Consider the following 19,737-nt stretch of genomic DNA (forward strand, 5'->3'; position numbering starts at 1 on the left):
ATATATCAGTGTATATTTGTCCCATGGTATATATCAGTGTATATTTGTCTCATGGTATATATCAGTGTATATTAGTCTCATGGTATATGTCAGTGTATATTTGTCTCATGGTATATGTCAGTGTATATTTGTCTCATGGTATATATCAGTGTATATTTGTCCCATGGTATATATCAGTGTATATTAGTCTCATGGTATATATCAGTGTATATTAGTCCCATGGTATATATCAGTGTATATTAGTCTCATGGTATATATCAGTGTATATTTGTCTCATGGTATATATCAGTGTATATTAGTCTCATGGTATATATCAGTGTATATTTGTCTCATGGTATATGTCAGTGTATATTTGTCTCATTGCCATTTTGAGAACCTGATATTTTAGCACAGTTCATTGCGTTTTTTGTAGGTGCATTAAAATGTTCATGTTTCCTTTCCCCCCAATGTTGATCTGGACAAGAAAGGGTTTGTTTTGTTGGGATGGTGGTCCATGGGGTTTTCACCCTACATTTGACTTGAATGTCAGCTGGAACCTGATGAAGACGATGAAAACCCAGATGGTAAGATTGTGACTATTGTTCAAAAGCAACAGGCAATTTCTAATATAGGCCTATTGGGATATTGGCTTCCCTGACTCAAATCAGTACAGTCTCTGGGAGGGTTATCTTTGTATGAGTGTTGTGCGTGAAAGCATCAAACACAGCGGGGAAAGCTCAAGAAACTGTCAGAGCGGTGAAGGGCTGAAGCGTTCTGTTATGTCAGTGTCCCGCCCTGGCCATAGAGAGACTTTTATTCTCTATTTTGGTTAGGCTAGTGTGTGACTAGGGTGGGCATTCTAGTTTCTTTATTTCTATCTTTTCTTTTTATTTGTTTTTGGCAGAGTGTGGTTCCCAATCAGAGGCAGCTGTCTTTCTTTGTCTCTGATTGGGAATCATACTTAGGCAGCCTTTTTCCCACCTGTGTTTTGTGGGTAGTATTTTTCTGTATAGTTTATTTGCCTTACAGAACTGTTCGTTTTTTCACTTTGTTATTTTTGTTCAGTGTTTGAGTAATAAAGAATTATGAACACTTACCATGCTGCGTTTTGGTCCATGCCATCCATAACAATCCGTGATTATTCTTTAGAGTCAAAGACAGTTGAGAGGAGAGACTCATCCAAGGATGAATTGGGAGTCCCAGGGGATCCGTTTCAGAACCATATGCTCCCATCCACGTTTGAAAGCCTCATGCCAACTGGCACCGGTCACTAACCTTTAACCCCGGAATTGAAATTCACCATCACGAATCCGCAGCTGATGCGTTAGGATGCTGTGCAATTGTTAATTTGCCTTTATCATTCACGGGACGCTCAAACTAATTTTGTAATATCACCAACATGTCACCTTAGATTAATGGTAATTATGCGCCTTTATGATAAAGATGGGAAACAGACCCGGGGTCCCTGTAATGATGCAACAGACTTTATGCACATTTTGAACTAAGGGTTTACCAAGCAGCAACAGGCTTTGAAAAACTAATGGGGAAAATGGCTCATGATACAGACGTCATCATGGCAAAAATCTATGAATTGGTATTTTAAAAAAACGATATAGTAGTTTTGTATTAGCCTAAATGATAAATATGTGTTTTCCTACTCTTGAACCTTTAGGTCTACATTTCTCTCTCTCCGAAATGTCCTTTGACAGGTGCAAAGACGAATCAAAAGCTATAGGCTACAGCTGTGTCTGTGTCAGTATCTCTCAACTCGCTGGCTTTGTCGCAATTCTGTCAAATTGTAGCCTGCCGATCCAAAGCTTTGATCATTGCGTCCTCTGCTTCCATGCCGGTTGTTCCACCTTGCCAATTTTTTTGGCCCAGGTTTTACCAGCGACAAACCCCCTGTGGCTGCTCAACGCTAATCCGACTCGTTAGCCATTCATTCCTTCATCAAAAGATGACAACAGTCTGTGAATCTATTAATGTGTATTTGACAAGAAATTAACATCCGTAAATGAAAGTATTTTTCAAGAAACTTGTATTACATGTTTTTTTATAAGAAATGCCAAAAGTGCCTGTAGTTGCAAAATCACCCAGCTATTTCAGTGTTTCTTTCCAGTGGACTTTAATCTTTATCATTGGCACTCATTAGGGCACAGTCGGTCTACTGTAATTGTGATTGAAACATGTCTGTCTAAGCAAATCAATGAGCAAAGGAGCGAAGCCGAGTGCGTTTTCATGGTCAAAAGGCCAAGTAGGCTAATTGCTTTGGATAGCTGTGCGTAATTATGCTTTAGCGCTAATATTCAATTCACAAATGTGTCTTTCAATATTGACTTCTATATGATTTGTGGACTCTGTTTCCAGGGGCTTTAAAAATACTGAATGATTAAAGGCCTCAAGAAATGGATTTTGATTATGGGAGCATGGCGCTGGCCTTTCATAGGCCTATCGTTTTGTTTCAATGCCTTTTTGGCAATTGGTTAATTACCTGGCCAGTAAGATGCCTGAAGTGTTAGTTTGTTTCAGGCTGCAGTTACTCTTAATTGCTTTGTTTGTCAATTGGGCGATTCAATTGTCTTGTGATATTAGGTACTCTGCCAATCATTTAAAATGTTATGCAAACAGACATGTCATTCAGCTTGAAATGCCTCTTAATTGGTTCACTTTTTAATCATTCTGTAAGATGGTGTAAACAATCTAATTTTACACATGAAGACTCATTTTCATTAAATTATTTTATTAATCACATTGACATTTTAAGGACAAGACATTCTACACATTGTTACAGCGTCAAGTGGTTGTGGGGAAATATACGTGTTTCTTTTAAAGGTTACAGGGCGAGTAAACAAGGGCCTTTTCTGTACGAATCTTAACTGGAAACATTTTTTATAGCCTATTCAAGGCATCACAATAGCTTTTTCTTATGCAAATCCTCTTTACATGTTAAGATATTTACAAAACCAAACATGAGCAGTTCCCAATTGCGCAAAAGTAGGAAGTGAATTTCCAGCGACAAGCGCTTTCCAGGTATGTAACAGATGATGTCACAACCTGGGGCCAGGTAGACTCCAAACGTTTCTATTAAATCTCAAAGGCGGACAGTTGACCAGAACGGGCCACTACCAGGGCCTCCACATGGACTTGTAGTAGCTGATAGTGGGCATGCTCTGGGCCTGTTGGTTCCCCAGTGCGTCGGTAGCGCCCTGGTTGTGCTCGCTGTCTGTCTCGCACAGATCCTCACTGGAGGTGGTGGAGGCGACGGGGGAGAGGGCCGAGGAAGAGCCGCTGGATATACTCCTGCATCCGGGTGAGGCTAGTGCCGCGCACACTGCCTCGCCGGCTTGCCAAGTGCTGCCGTTGTTGCTGGAAGTGTCCGATATTATATCCATAACCATGTCCTGGGAGTGATCCTCGTTCAAGGGCATACACTCCAGCAGGTGGTTCAGTAGCTCGGCCGCCACCGTCGCGTCTATCCCGGGACAGTTGGACACAAACATATGGACCTCATGCATGCACTGGATGTAGCCTGCTGCAAACCTCTCGCTGGCCTCCCGGTTCATGATGTCAGACTCTGAGGAAGAAAGGAAATTAGGCCTACTTAGATTCAATTGCACTCCCACTGTGGGCGTTATGATAAGCAGCACTTGATCTATGCCTAAATGCAATTGAATGAGTGGATGGAAGGGTCGATAGTGTATGCCATTGCTCACAGATTACCTTGGGGACGATCCTTGAGAATATGCTCCACTTTTTTCACCGTCATCTCCAGTACCTCTGCGTTCTCCACCTTTGACTGAAACCGAGGGGAGACAAAGTGAAAAATATTAGATTACATTCGCTTCTATTGTATGACAGGTGCGCCAGGTGAGTCTACAGCAGGGGAGGTGCGACAAACTCACGTCGGTGTCAGCGAGCAAGGTCCGGAGCTCCTGCAAACTCTCATTGATACGAGCACGCCTCTTCTTCTCCACCAAAGGTTTTCTTGCCTGTAACAATGACACTTGGGCTGTTAGTGCGTTGTAACAATGTAATAACTGCATTACTAGGGTGGGCTACTCTATAGAATGGGATCAGCGACGCTACAACCACAGATGACCGGTACCTTTCTATCCCCTTTATTAATCCCGTAGTAGTCATCCTCATCCATGCCAAATCCGTTCTTGATGTGCAGAGCCGAGGGGGCCATGTTGGTTTTGAGCCCGAGCAGTGCAGTCAGTCTGAGATCCCAGTTTGTATTCCACTGCTATTTTCCCGATCCGTGAAAGAGAGCAGCTGGCAAACGGACCCGGTCAGAGAAAATCTAAACACGACAGGCGAAACGCCCTGTGATTATTGTACAATCGTCGATAAACGTACTGCTGGCGCTAAAGAGCTGGTGTAGCTATTTATAAGGACTAATTTGCATATGAATGTGTGGTTTGTCTGCACTAGCCAGCGGACAACGTTGTACACACCGTGAGAGCCAATCAGAGCCCTTTCCTTTGTCTTCGGCCAGCCCTTGCTGCGCGGTGAGGATCAGTAGTGGTCACAATAATTCATATATTGGGTTGCGTATTCGGCGTCAGTGTTTTTGGTTGTTGTTCAACCGAAGGCTATTCATTTAGGCTAAAGTTTAATAATGACAATTTGGGGGAAAAAATACAAAAGTAGCTTACAAGTACATTGCATGTTATTAACACGTCTTTTGTACCATCTGTTTGTGTCCTCCATAACTGTACAGTATAGGCTAAATTCTGTGAAAAGGAATAGGATGGGACAGAAGCTGCTATCACAAATTATATATCCATTTGTAACGGCCTTTGTTGGTGGAAGAAAGTAAGGACCAAGGTGGTATACCATGCTATTAAAATGAACACGGAAATAACGAAGAGAAACGACCGAAAACAGTTCTGGCTGGTGCAGACACACAACAGAAAACAATCACCCACGAAACACAATAGAAAACAGGCTCCCTAAATATGGTTCTCAATCAGGGACAACGATTGACAGCTGCCTCTGATTGAGAACCATACCAGGCCAAACACAGAAATAGCAAATCATAGAAAAACTACCATACTAAAACAAAGACATAACAAAAGAACTAAGGTCAGAACGTGACACCATTCATTATTCATTTGGGTTATCAAAGCTCCAATGTGTTCAATGTATTTCACCAGGTAGGCCAATAGAACTGTTTATGGCAGAACACGGATAGATATTATGCAGATACCATGGGTAGGGAAAAAAACATTTTTAGAGAGACATTTCTTTGGACGTGGAGTATTTGTAATATGTTTGTTTATTTCAAATCTTGACTGCTGATTATCTCAAGACTGAGTCATTTTTTCTCTTCTAATATTTTGTTGCCCTACCCAGTCCCATTTTTTTGTATGTCCCTGTTCAGGGCTCTGAAGATTTCTCCAGCTCGGGCTCTCGGATGTAACGCGATGCCTCAGTTGGCAGCTGCTGGCAGAGGCCCCTGGGCCTAAACTGAATCAGCCTGGGAATTAAGGGTCCTTCCCCAAAGAAAGCGACAGGTGTTAGCCTGCGCCTCATTTGTTCTCTCCCTTTGGTGATTTCTGATTTGGATTCAACTGCACTCTCAGATGCCACATTCCCCTTAAAACGCACAGAACAAATAGGTTCCCAAAACCTGCGAAATAGACCCGACTTAATTTTAAATTATACTCTTTAAAAGTCATGCATGTTTGTATTTGCTCATCGCTTACAGTTATACCTCCAAAATAGCTTCAGGTTTTTGTTCAATAACAATTGGGTTATTATGGTTGTGTTCACACAGGCAGCCCAATTCTAATCTTTTGCACAATTATTGGAAAAAGAGCTGATTTGGTTGGTCAAAAGACCAATTAGTGTAAAAAATATCAGAATGGGGCTGCATGTGTAAACGCAGGTTATGTTATGTCTAGAAATGGACTCTTATCCATTATCCCCATTTCATGGACACAGGCCGTGTCCAGAGGCTTTGAAGTGGAGGGGTTTGGGACCTCGCCACCCCCACGCACCGCTCCAGCTCTCCTCTTAATGGTCTGGACTGGGGAGAGAGCAGCTGTCTCGGCCCGCTTTTGTTCGAGAAAACGCAGAGGGATCGGGCGCACTTCTCCATCTCTTCTCTTTTCTCCCCTCTCTGCCGCCACACGGTGGCTTCATTAGCTCTGTGGCCTATTATTATAGAGGGACCATGTACTACAGAAATGTTTTAAATGTTCGAATTCAATCATTTCTTTAAAATGCACCCAGTAGGCCTATGAATAACATTCATTTGTCGGAAAAAAAAAGATTCACTATTGTAAACAAATAATGGTTTGCCAAAACTGTGGTTTTTTATTTTTTTACCTTTATTTAACCAGGCAAGTCAGTTAAGAACAAATTCTTATTTTCAATGACGGCCTGGGAACAGTGGGTTAAGTGCATGTTCAGGAGCAGAACGACAGATTTGTACCTTGTCAGCTCGGGGGTTTTGAACTCGCAACCTTCCGGTTACTAGTCCAACACTCTAACCACTAGGCTACCCTGCCGTTTGAAAATAATTATGAACGTGTTACCTTCTTCTACTACCAGTAGGCCCTACACAAATAATTACCAGTGATTAACCAAACACTCGTTTACTCAAGGGTTTCCTTTATTTTGACAGTTACCTGTACATTTATGGCCTGTCCAACTGGACCAGATAATGAATTTAATATGACTAAATCCAGTTGATTATATTCATTCACACTGCAAGCAAGAGTCTAATAAATGAAATACAATGAATGTTATAAGCCTAATCATTTTTAACCATTTATAAATGTACTATAATATGTAGTAGCTGTAGGCCTCAGCATCATTCATATATTTTTTAACATGGATTAATCTCATGATATTGATAGGATCAAAACAGCCCTCTATATATAAGAGGGAGAAAGTGTGTGTGTGTGTGTTCACATAAAGAAAATAGATAACTGCAGAAATTGCATACACATTTGTATTAATATTGGTTAATAATATAAACAAAGAAGGGAGCAGAACAAAAGCTATTTGCGTCTAGAGATAAGAAGCTAAATGTTTTTCTTATTTAATAAATAAAGACGTTAATACAATAAATATAAGAAAAATATGAATAAGCGCCTTCTACAATGCAGGCTACGGAAAATAGACTTTGGAGAGGAAGTACTGAAAGGTCTGTATATATAGCACACCTAGATCAGGAACACAACCGCCCCACAATCGAACACAATGTCTTCTGAGTAGCATATCTATAAGATACATAACAGAGGAGGGTCTAACGTAAAGATCCAGCATGCCAGTACAGTTTACCAGGGCCTCCACATCTCCAGCATGCCCAGGTGGGGGCTGAGGAGCTGGGGGCTCCCGAGCAGGAGCAGGGGGCTGTCCTGGGGCCCCACCATGAGGGACAGGGGCCCCTCCCTCTGTCCCTGCCTACCAGACCTGGGGTCCCCTCTGAGGGGTGTAGTGGGGGCTCCAGGCCCCTGGCTGGGTGGGTGGGTGTCAGGCCTGAGGTTGGGGTTGGCCTGAGAGAGGCGCTCTTCACTGGAGCGGGGCAGGGATTTGAGCAGGTGGTTGAGCAGGCGGGAGCCAAGAGTTTTATCCATCCACTCGCAGCTGAGCAGCATGTTGTGGACCTCGTGCATGCACTGGATGTAGCCTGTGCTGTACTTCTGCTGTGCATCTAGGTCTAAGTTGGGGTCTGCTGTGGATGGGAGGAGACACTGGGTCAAACATGGGTCATAGCGTCATCTGTTGGTGGCAGGATGTATTGCATCCAGACTGGCCTATTGCCCAAAATAAATGAGTAATTATTATATCATGTTTTTATTTATTTAACTTGTTAAGTCAGTTAAGAACAAACTCTTATTTACAATGACAGCCTACCCTGGCCAAACCTGGACAACGCTGGGCCAAATGTGCGCCACCTTATGGGACTCCCAATCATGGCCAGATGTTATACAGCCTTGATTCGAACCAGGGACTATAGTGACACCTCTTGCACTGAGATGCAGTGCCTTAGACCACTGCGCCACTCGCATTATGCATTGCTGCAGTGTTTCTTAATCCTGTTCCCGGGCACTCAAAGGGGTGCACATGTTTTGTGTTTGTTGCAGCACTACACACATGATTCCACTAATCAAAGGTTTGATGATGAGCTGCTTAGTGGAATCAGGTGTGTAGGTCTGCGACAAACACAAAACATGTGCACCCCTTTGAGTGCCCTGGACCAAGATTAAGGACACTTGACTAATCAATTGTTTTAAGTTTAAACCAAGAAAGAATATGGATCAAAACTAAATTAAATAATAAAGCTATATGAGTACTAACACTCACATGATTATTCTTATTGACTGTTATTCAATCACTGATGAAAATATTCCCACCAGTCTCTATTAAATGTGTCTAACATTCCAACGTGCTGACACGGCCCCAGCTGCTTACATAGAGTATTACATGCAGGCACAACTTTGAAAACTCTCCTGGCACTTGCATGCTTCTTCAGTCAAGCCACTTGATCGGATACTTACCACTGAATCTATGAGTCTGAACATTCTGCAGGTGTTTCACTGTCATCTCTAGAATGTCCGCCTTTTCAAGTTTCGATTGCTGTTTGGGGAAATGGAAAGTTAGGGTCAACAAATAACTTACACTGTGTCTTTCACACTCCATATAATTGAGCATTTATAACAATTAAAATACAGTGTATATAGGCCTACCCACATCAAGACTGAACGCCCCGACCACGGTTTCTTTCAGTTGATCCAAGCAGTTATTAATCCTCTCCCGTCTTTTCCTCTCAATTATCGGCTTCCGCAGCTAGAGATGGAAAGCGATGGGTTAATGGCGACCAGACAGTCACAAATTGGACCAGACAATCATTAAGTGTGAGCATATCCGATAAAAGACACCTGTTGATTAGGTTTATATATATCCGCGGGAACAAAGGCAATACCTTTCTCTCCTCCTTGGCACTCGATTGTTTCCCCACGTTGTGAGCCATAGTGCTAGCTGTCATCTATCCTTTACGCTCGGTATAGTTGTGTAGTTAGAGTATAGCTCTCCTCTCCCGAGTCTAGGGTCTGTAAGGCCCTCCGCACCACGCACCGCTCTTATTTATAGAGCAGAATTAGCATTTGAATGCTCGAGCTCTTTGGCCGAGGTATTTTCCCACACACGGGGTCGCTCCCAGCGCCCGCTCCCATCAGTCAGGGATGACAGGTCACTGCCTCTTTTCAATAGCCGAGCTACCCGCCCTGGAAAAAAATACATGAGACAGATGTCCACCCTGAACCCCCCCATCCCCTCTATCCCTTTCGCTCTCTCTGACTCTCTCTCTCTTTCTCGTGACGCAAAGCGTGCGGGTCCCCTCAGGATTTTCATTCGCAGGGCCGAACAAGAGTGAGTAATTTCCGTGGTTACCACCTGGGACCCCTTGACTATTCCTGCCAATGAAATGGGACAGCGTTAGGCTTACCCGAGAAAAGGCGAAACCTATCCGCTTAAGTCTCACATAGAAAAAATACCCACAACGCCCTGTGGTCATTGTTATCAGTCTGTATCGTTGTCGATACTGGCAAGTGGTCAGGGAAGTGTTGATGATGAGAAACTTTAGTGACTAAATCCTGAGTGAAGAGTAAGCCAAAACTAATTTCTCTGAAAAATTAAGCCAAAAGCCTATAACGAAAAGTGTCAATATTTTTTATTGAATGTAGCCTATATTTTTTCCTGAGATGTACCCTAAATGATGTTCGCGCAATGGCAAGAGATATTGTATATGTTCATGACTGAAAAGCCTATAGCAATTACATTCAAAGTTAATGACGATTATTTCAAACTATTTTCAACTCTGCCCTCGTTCAGCAATTTAGTAGGTCTTAGGCTCCTCAAAGGATTTTCTAAAGTTGGTCAGATTTCAATCGAATGAATTGATTCAAATTCAATACATCGATTGAAAATGCTTGTTTCATGTTCTGAATTTCTTTGTAATAAAATTAAATCCCATCACCTACTGGTTCTGCAGGTGCGGGATATGGATGAGTGTAGTTAGGCCTAATTCCACATGAATTTCGATGCTCTTTGGGTTGTCTAATATCAACAAGGATAAATGACTTGAACATCCTGTCGGATATTGATCATGATTTATTATTAATATATATATATATATTTCTTTTTACTTACAACTTTGATTAACCTGAGCCAGACAGAGGAAGGGTTTGAAAACTGTAAGCTAAACATATGTTGTCAATTTTTCTAACTCCGAGTTAGGGTGAGCAGATGTCAGAGTGACCACACGGACAGATGTCCCTCCCGCGAGCCGGCCTTAGGCTAAGGGACACACGGCGGTGGCTCTGTGTTTGACTTGAGCCACACGACTGCCGGGCGAACGCTAGAACGTGGGAAACCCCACAGAACAATGGGCGGTATTCAGCCGAACCTAATCACCATGAAGAGAGTACTAAACCCTGTGGAAGGACAAGTGGACGGTCCAGACTGGGAGAAGGCTCTCTCTCAGTGAGCCCCGGAGTAGGAAGTGACTAATGAGAAGTTAGGGCAGGTGCGCCCTGACCGCTGTTTTTCTGTCAGCATCACAATAAAGCGTCAGTATGAGCAATAGTTTATGTGTGGTCGTTGATCACTTTATTTGGATTATTCATGAGCTATATTTTTATATCACATTGTTATGCATGAGAATAGCATATGGGCCTAGTTGTGAAATTAGTGGTCATAACACTTGTTGAATTTGCAAACATGAAACAGTGTAGCCTAAAGTTGTCAATTCGAATTGAAGACAGTCAATTCAGGAAGTAATTTGAATTTTTAATAAAAAATAGTACAACTTTTGAAAATAAATAGCTTCTACTTTTCAGTTTATTAGAAGTTATTGAAAAATAAAATAATAATAATTGAATTGGAATTTCAGTTTGCTTCCTGATGCCTGAATTGGCTGCCATCAATTAGATGTGACCCAACCCTGAATGGTGGCCTATTAACAATACATGACATGTCAAAACAGCTTACCTTATTTTTGCATGAGCTATGGATGATATTGTTGTTTTTTATTTGATGGATTAATTTAGACTAAAAGGAATGTGGTCCTTGGAGCCTTAATACTTAACGAACCTTCAGTAGGCAGTTGGCACTGACAGAAGACAGGCAAGTGTACAAGGCTTTGAATTAGTGGACCGTAATGAGTTCACTTTCTAAACCACGTATAAATCCAGACGGTAGGCCTATACAGTCACAATGGGTGGCTTTCTGAAGAGGCTGTGGCTGATGAATTCAGTGGTGGGGTCTCTTGTGAAACTCCAGAAAACTTGGGTGACTTTTGGGGAGGTCTTTGACGATACAAAGCCCAATGGGACATATGGTCACGCGACCCACGTGCAGTCAGCCGCTTGTCTCTCGTCACTAGGAAACGTCCTTCAGAGGGTCACACATAAATACCCCACGGTCGCGGCGCATGCGTCCTTTTCCAGAAAGTAGCGACCACAGACAGAAAAACTTGTTACGTTCACAGGACTGTATCTATATAGTGTCACAAGGCAAAAACATTTTCGTGGATCACATTTTTATATAGGCCTACCTAATTGATCCAATTGTCTATTCAATGTTGGAGTGCCAATTTGTGACATTTTTGTGCAGGCACTATAATGGGGACTTATAGAAAGTTCCATCTTGTTATGGATTGGTGGCACAGAAGGGCCAAAAATCAACTAATCGGTCAAAATAGTTGAGGCAACAGCGGAGAGAATATCAGAGAGCCCGAATTAAAAGGCCAACTTGTAAAGAGGTGCTCGCGCCCTTTCCTGCTGTTCTCTCTATTACCATCTGGTCACGCGTCCCCGTGATCAGAATTAGCGTGAGAATGACAATGCCACAATAGTTCCCATTCCCAGACGCCCTAAACGGCGCTCGTTTTGGCTGCTAATTATGAGGATCACAATCATTCCTGTTTGGCCAGTGTGCCCGTCTACATCCGCTTTTGTAGGTTACTTATTCCGGATCTAGAGGCATATATCTATAAGGCAATTCACACGTGCAACATCAGATTTTAAATGCGCATTGGAAATGCATATAGAGGGACATGCACTACCACATCAACATTTATCTTATTTTTTTTAATAAGCCTTTAATATTGGCCAAATTGGAAGAAATACAGTTGAAGTTGGAAGTTTACATACACCTTAGCCAAATACATTTAAACTCAGTTTTTCACAATTCCTGACATTTAATTCTAGTAAAAATTCCCTGTCTTAGGTCAGTTAGGATCACCACTTTGTTTTAATATTGTGAAATGTCAGAATAATAGTAGAGAGAATTATTGATTTCAGCTTTTATTTCTTTCATCACATTCCCAGTGGGTCAGAAGTTTACATACACTCAATTAGTATTTGTTAGCATTGCCTTTAAATTGTTTAACTTGGGTCAAACGTTTTGGGTAGCCTTCTGCAAGATTCCAAAGTTGGGTGAATTTTGGCCCATTCCTCCTGACAGAGCTGTGTAACTGAGTCAGGTTTTGTAGGCCTCCGTGCTCGCACACGCTTTTTCAGATCTTCCCACACATTTTCCTTAGGATTGAGGGCAGGGCTTTGTTATGGAAACTCCAATACCTTTACTTTGTTGTCCTTAAACCATTTTGCCACAACTTTGGAAGTATGCTTGGGGTCATTGTCCATTTGGAAGACCAATTTGCGACAGCTTTAACTGATGTCTTGAGATGTTGCTTCAATATATCCACATCATTTTCCTCCTCATGATGCCATCTATTTTGTGAAGTGCACCAGTCCCTCCTGCAGCAAAACATGATGCTGCCACCCCCGTGCTTCACGATTGGGATGGTTTTCTTCGGTTTGCAAGCCTCCCCCTTTTTCCTCCAAACATAACGATGGTCATTATAGCCAAACAGTTCTATTTTTGTTTCATCAGACCTGAGGACATTTCTCCAAAAAGTACGACCTTTGTCCCCATGTGCAGTTGCAACACGTACTCTGGCTTTTTTATGGTGGTTTTGGAGCAGTGGCTTCTTCCTTGCTGAGCAGCCTTTCAGGCTATGTGGATATAGATACTTTTGTACCTGCTTCCTCCAGCATCTTCACAAGGTCCTTTGCTGTTGTTCTGGGATTGATTTGCACTTTTCGCACCAAAGTATGTTCATCTCTATGAGACAAAACGTGTCTCCTTCCTGAGCGTTATGACGACTGCGTGGTCCCATCGTGTTTATACTTGCGTACTATTGTTTGTACAGATGAACGTGGTACCTTAAGGCATTTGGAAATTACTCCCAAGGATGAACCAGACTTGTGGAGGTCTACAATTGCTTTTCTTAGGTCTTGGCTGATTTCTTTTGATTTTCCCATGATGTCAAGCAAAGAGGCACTGAGTTTGAAGGTAGGACTTGAGGTACATCCACAGATACACCTCCAATTGACTCAAATTTAGTCAATTAGCCTATCAGAAGCTTCTAAAGTCATGACATCATTTTCTGGAATTTTCCAAGCTGTTTAAAGGCACAGTCAACTTAGTGTATGTCAACTTCTGACCCACTGGAATTGTGATACAGTGAATTTTAGTGAAATAATCTGTCTGTAAACAATTGTTGGAAAAATTACTTGTGTCAGGACCAAAGTAGATGTCCTAACCGACTTGCCAGAACTATAGTTTGTTAACAAGAAATTTGTGGAGTGATTGAAAAACAAGTGTTAATGACTCCAACCTAAGTGTATGAAAACTTCCAACTTCAACTGTAAATATGCCTTTACTCTCTGTCCTGTCAGTCTCAATCCCTTCATCCATCCTTCCAATGAAATGATCTGTTTTCCATATTAGACTACTATCCCTCTATTAGACAACTATCCCTCTACACATGCCTATCTATTAATTGAATAAAAACATGATATCCTTCTAAAGTAAATATACCTCTTCATAATGTGAGAACATTTAAAACTTTAGTGTTGTATTAACACACTGGTATTACACTGTTATTTATAGGTCATTTTGGGTATTATCAACAGTAAAATACTGTCAAATGTTAAACTGCATCATACTGTAAATTATGGTGCATTGTGGGAAAATGTTGTAGGTAGGGAAATAATTGCTGTATTTCGATAGCTACTGTAATTCCATCCCACAGGATACACAGAATTTTTGGAGTGCCAAAAGCCTTTGGCCCTAGTGGGTGCATGATAGGCTGGCTCATTAACATATTTTGAGACGTGTCTTTTAAGAGGCTATTGTTGGTAAGAGTGCTGTAGGCCTAACAATTTAACAAGTATGCGCTAGTAGTGCACCATCATTTAAAAATGTATAGGGGACAGATTGGAGTGGCAGCAAGCCTTAAATCTGGTTGAGCATTTTGCCATGTTCTTTTAGTCTGTTTTGCCCTGTAGTCACTTACAGTTTGGATGCCGTTGTTAAGGCCTCTTGGAAGTGAAACAGCAAATATACATTGATATGTTGTACCTCACAGCTGACCTGTTTGTAGCAATCCCATGTTATTACAGTAAAATACTGTGACTTACAAACCCCAAATCCCCTCCATCAATTTCATTCGTCCATCCATCCAGCCAGCCATTCATTCGTTAATTAATGAATTAAGATTGAGGTAGCATGTCCTTTTTAAAAGAAGTATAATAAAGTCATTACACAGTACCTGGTTTGATACTGGATTTAGATTACAGTAGATGTATTGCAATATGAAAGCTACTTGCCACTATGCCGCCTGTAGTGACTGTCAAATTCGCGGCAACCCCTTTATAGTGTTGATGGCTGTAGTTATTCAACTTTTTAAGCATGGTGATGGAATGATGGCAGGGGTATTAGGATCTTGTTTTCCCCAACATGATCAATCCACATTTGATCCAATATGCAACAATCGGCGATTAAACTTGTTTTCCATAGGCCTAACAATGAACTATTATGGAATGTCCAAGTGAAAAGAACGTTGTGTGGGCAGTAGGCTATCGCATTTGCACTGAAACCTATTGATCAAGTGAATTAGCCTAATTGTTTCAATATTTCCAGCCCAATCTGAAGATTTGGTGCAGCCGGTGTGTAGGCCTAAACCTGCTTCAGTAGCAGTATTCAATTATATGTTGCAACTTTAGACTAGCTAAATATGGTTTTACAGACAGCCCTTATTTTAACGGAATAATAATGGGCTAAACCAGTTATAATGTAGTCTACTAATTGGTATTAATTGATAGGCTAGCCTAACCTTGACATATTTGCCTACGTTTGTAACAAATGTAGGCTAGCTACTTTAAGGACATTTTCTTGTTGGTCGCATATGTTTTAAAGGCATTTTCAATCGGTGCTTGAAATCACTTTGAGCCTTTGGTCCGCACTCCAAGGCACAGCCTAACTACATAACCATCACAGTTAGCATCTATTCACCACGCTGTTTTCTGCATTGAAACCCAAAATATATTTATTTCCCGTGCCTATTGTAGGTGGTCTCTTTTTTTATTGATTCCATAAATACACATTGAACTTGTAAATAGCCATTCATTTCTGTTGTAATATATAGGCCAGCCTAGAACAGCCCTGACCCAGTAAACTTGAAATTAGGGTTACATAATTTATCCATTAGCCTATCAGAGTCAGCTGTCCATTATTTAGAAGATGCACACAGAAATGTAATACGTTGTTGCATGTTCCTGTATTGGCCAAAACTCAGCCATGTGATGACACTGCATCTGTGCATAATAAATACATTATTCAAGAGCATCATAATAACAAGTAGAACATTACAAGAGTTCTAGAACACTACATTGTAGGTTACTTGCTTGATTTGTGATGGCAGTAGAGAGGGTCAATTTTAAAGTAAGGCAGTGAATGTATTATTTGTTGCCAAATTTGAACAAGGTGTCTTTAGAGAAATATTGAGTTTAATTTCTCACAATATTTAAGTAAGCAAATGTTGTTGTTTTTTTCATTAACAAATTTTGTCTGTCCGGAATGTAATTTGGGGCCTTCTTCTTCCCTCCAGTGATGCAGACAGACGCTTGTAAGGAAGGGTACTGTAAGCCAGTGCGCAGACCCCGTCGTCCCTATATGGTAATTAAGAGCAATATAACGTGGCATATAGGCCTAAAACTACCTGCCTTTGTTCTAAATGTATGTTGTTTTTGTTGTATATCATTTCTGTAATGTTTTTCCTTAGTAGAGCTTTGAGATAACTCTGTAATGAAAGTGCTATCCTATTTAAAAATAGCCTACTATTATTATTATTATTATTATTATTGAACATGTGTGATTTACACATGGATTTCCTTATTACCCTATCAGGTAAGCGGACCTATGCTATGGCTTAAAAACAAAAAAATGGTGTTCAAATGCTAGATACATGGATTTGAGTGTAATGTTCTGTTCTCATGTCATTGTGCTCCCAGTTAGGTCCTCTGGTCAGGAACCCAGACTTTGAACCCAGAAAGTGTGTGTCCAGAAACAGGAACAGGAGACCTCAGGTGACTATGACACCAACGGGTGTTCTGCAGCCCATCGCTAAGAACCGAGACCCATTGGAACAGAGCCTGATACCACCCTCACCTGACAGGACCACCATCAACTGCCTGCCACACACACAGGTAGGACTCCAGTCCTGCAGCATGACCTTATAGTTTGTGTGTGTGTGTGTGTTCCACTGTGTTCGTCAACTTTAATGTGGCTGTAACTATTTGCATAATACCATAGTAATGTGTATGATTGAGTATTTTTTTATTATTTTGTTATATCCACCTCATTATAATAATTTGTACACTGCAAATTGACCACAACTAAACCCTAAAGAAATTTTATTTGAAAAGAACAGTAATTTCATACCTTGATTACATTGAGACACGATCACATACAGTATGTCTCTTATTTTATTAGTGGGAATAGTTGGGAACAAATTCCTTGAATTAAAAACATTTTTAGCTGAATTCCTGATGATTTTATTATTTTTCACCAAAAACTAAACTACCTGTTGCTGACCCTGTGTGTGTGTGTGTGTGTGTGTGTGTGTGTGTGTGTGTGTGTGTGTGTGTGTGTGTGTGTGTGTGTGTGTGTGTGTGTGTGTGTGTGTGTGTGTGTGTGTGTGTGTGTGTGTGTGTGTGTGTGTGTGTGTGTGTGTGAATGATACAGACAGTCCCCCTATGTGAGGAGAAGGAGAAAGAGAAGGCCCTGTTGGTTAAAGCCAGAGAGAGAACCATGAGATACTTGAAGGAGGATCTGGCTTACTACCATGAGAAGGTCACCAAAGACCTGGGATCCCTAAGCCAGACCCTGAACAGAGCTCTGGAGGTGAACAAAAATGAAGAGGAAGCTAAGCTGGAGGAGATGATTGATTTTGAAAGGATGGTTAGGAGGTTTGGGAAGGGTGAGAGATTGATGAAGCCAGCGCTAGAGGTTGCAGGAAGAATAGACAGAAAAAGATCAATACACCCAAAAGTAAAGAAGGTAATGAATGGGAGAAGAGCTGGCCAAATAGTAAAGGTGGCAGAAGAGGAAGAGAGTGAAGGAGGTCAAAATGCGCAGCCAGTGAAAATTGACAAGGAAACGGCTGCGGAGTTCATGGACAAAGTCCAAAATGTGTTTGTAGGTTTTGAGAAAGTACAAGACATCGACATGTGTCACATGATCAGAAAGCAGATCAAGCAAGACCAGATGATGTTGGATGCTTGGAAGCTCCAGCAGGAGTTAGTCGTGGGCTCTTTCAGAAACTACTGGAGAGAGCTGGAGGAGGGCATCGAACCCATGCTGGACAGAGTGCAGAAAATAGCCGCTGTGGAAGTTGAGGTAACACCACAAACCACAGCATGCTGTAGGTCAGCTGGCATAATGGCAAGAACAAGGAGGGAAGAATAGCATTCAGGTTTCTTTACAATTCACATTGTGAACTATAATAGCCTTCAGTATTGCAGCAGTATTTTGGATTGGGTTAACTCATAGCCTTCAGTATTGCAGCAGTATTTTGGATTGGGTTAACTCATAGCCTTCAGTATTGCAGCAGTATTTTGGATTGGGTTAACTCATAGCCTTCAGTATTGCAGCAGTATTTTGGATTGGGTTAACTCATAGCCTTCAGTATTGCAGCAGTATTTTGGATTGGGTTAACTCATAGCCTTCAGTATTGCAGCAGTATTTTGGATTGGGTTAACTCATAGCCTTCAGTATTGCAGCAGTATTTTGGATTGGGTTAACTCATAGCCTTCAGAATTGCAGCAGTATTTTGGATTGGGTTAACTCATAGCCTTCAGTATTGCAGCAGTATTTTGGATTGGGTTAACTCATAGCCTTCAGTATTGCAGCAGTATTTTGGATTGGGTTATCTCATAGCCTTCAGTATTGCAGCAGTATTTTGGATTGGGTTAACTCATAGCCTTCAGTATTGCAGCAGTATTTTGGATTGGGTTAACTCATAGCCTTCAGTATTGCAGCAGTATTTTGGATTGGGTTAACTCATAGCCTTCAGTATTGCAGCAGTATTTTGGATTGGGTTAACTCATAGCCTTCAGTATTGCAGCAGTATTTTGGATTGGGTTAACTCATGTTGGAGGCTTGTTAGGTTTTTATAAAAATGCATTGTGCGTGTTATGTTTAGCCCAGCCAGGTCACCCATTATACAAGTCAGTATTCAATGTCCATCCATGTCTGAGATGACGTGGAAACCAGCCACTAGGGGCAACATTGATCACTGTTACCTTCAATTAGGTTTCAGTTTTGCTAGGGTGTTGCGGACAGGAATGGCAGATAGGTGTAAGCATCTGATTCCGAAGGTTGCAAGTTTGATTCCAGCGATAGAAAGTTGTTTTTTGTATTTTTGTTTTAAGCCTATCCCAAACTTTACCCTTACCTTAACCATTTGGAGTTAATGCCTTACCTTAACCATTTGGAGTCAATGCCTAAACTTAACCTTAAACATTTCAAAATTTGACATTTGGAACAACTTTGAAAGTTGACATTTGATAAACATGGATGAATGTCTAATTCTGACGTGAGATTGTGAGAGTTGGTAGGTTTAGCCACATAATCTAACCCTGCACCTCTGTCTCGCCTCTCATGCAGAATGACTTCGCTACACTTGAGTCAGTGGTAGGTTGTTTCCTGGATTCATACAGTATTAATACAGACATATATTAATTACTGATTCATTACTGCTGCTACAATATTCTCCCAGCATGTGAGACCTGTTAGGTTTGGATACACATGTACTCCCACTGGATACACAATGGTTAAATTACCGTTGTTTCCATGTAATTTCAAGACAATTATGTTGAACCAACATGGAGTAGATTTTGAACTGACGTCTGTGTCCAGTGGGCTGTGTCTTGTCACTGTGATCTTGTGATTAATAATGTGAACTAATCTTATACCTCTAATCTTCCCATCAAGAGTCAGAACTACAGGTCACCTACTCCAGTGACTATGACCTCCTTGACCTCTGTCTCTCTGACCGCTGCTCCACGGACCGCTACTACAGCCACTGCCCCCCTCTTCCTCCCCGTTATCATCCCTCCTTCTAGCCTCCAGACCACCGCCGCTCCACCCCTCCCTCTCCCCCATCGCCTGCCCCCACTGAAGGTTCCACTGCCCACCCTGGCATGGCCACAGACCACGCATCTGCCACCCATTTCCACCCAGACTGAGGGAGGACAGACAGGCAACACCGACAGGACTGAAACCCCGGTACTGGTAAGAAGCCCGATAAGAACCAGGCTCCCACTCTCTCTGTCAGTCAGATCTACACACATGGTGTCACGTAGAGGAAAGCTAGTGTAGATCTGTCAG

The 19,737-nt window shown here is 41.7% G+C and overlaps 2 protein-coding genes across 2 annotated transcripts; both read right to left on the reverse strand.

Annotated features, from left to right (window-relative positions):
* Positions 1-2,702: 2,702 nt before the first annotated feature.
* LOC112267618 (transcription cofactor HES-6) lies at positions 2,703-4,422 on the reverse strand. Its single transcript, XM_024445817.2, has 4 exons — positions 4,085-4,422; positions 3,882-3,968; positions 3,700-3,775; positions 2,703-3,553 (listed from the first exon to the last, which is right to left on the reverse strand). Exons 1-4 carry the CDS (start codon positions 4,166-4,168, stop codon positions 3,102-3,104), a joined length of 699 nt encoding a protein of 232 aa, XP_024301585.1. The 5' UTR covers positions 4,169-4,422; the 3' UTR covers positions 2,703-3,101.
* A 2,263-nt stretch (positions 4,423-6,685) lies between these two features.
* On the reverse strand, positions 6,686-9,240 carry LOC112267617 (transcription cofactor HES-6-like). The gene is made up of 4 exons (XM_024445816.2): positions 8,921-9,240; positions 8,689-8,784; positions 8,496-8,574; positions 6,686-7,669 (listed from the first exon to the last, which is right to left on the reverse strand). The coding sequence occupies exons 1-4, from the start codon at positions 8,981-8,983 to the stop codon at positions 7,272-7,274; spliced, it is 636 nt and encodes a 211-aa protein (XP_024301584.1). The 5' UTR covers positions 8,984-9,240; the 3' UTR covers positions 6,686-7,271.
* Positions 9,241-19,737: the final 10,497 nt, after the last annotated feature.

This window comes from Oncorhynchus tshawytscha, linkage group LG14 (assembly GCF_018296145.1).
Source record: "Oncorhynchus tshawytscha isolate Ot180627B linkage group LG14, Otsh_v2.0, whole genome shotgun sequence".
Taxonomy (NCBI): Eukaryota; Metazoa; Chordata; class Actinopteri; order Salmoniformes; family Salmonidae; genus Oncorhynchus; species Oncorhynchus tshawytscha.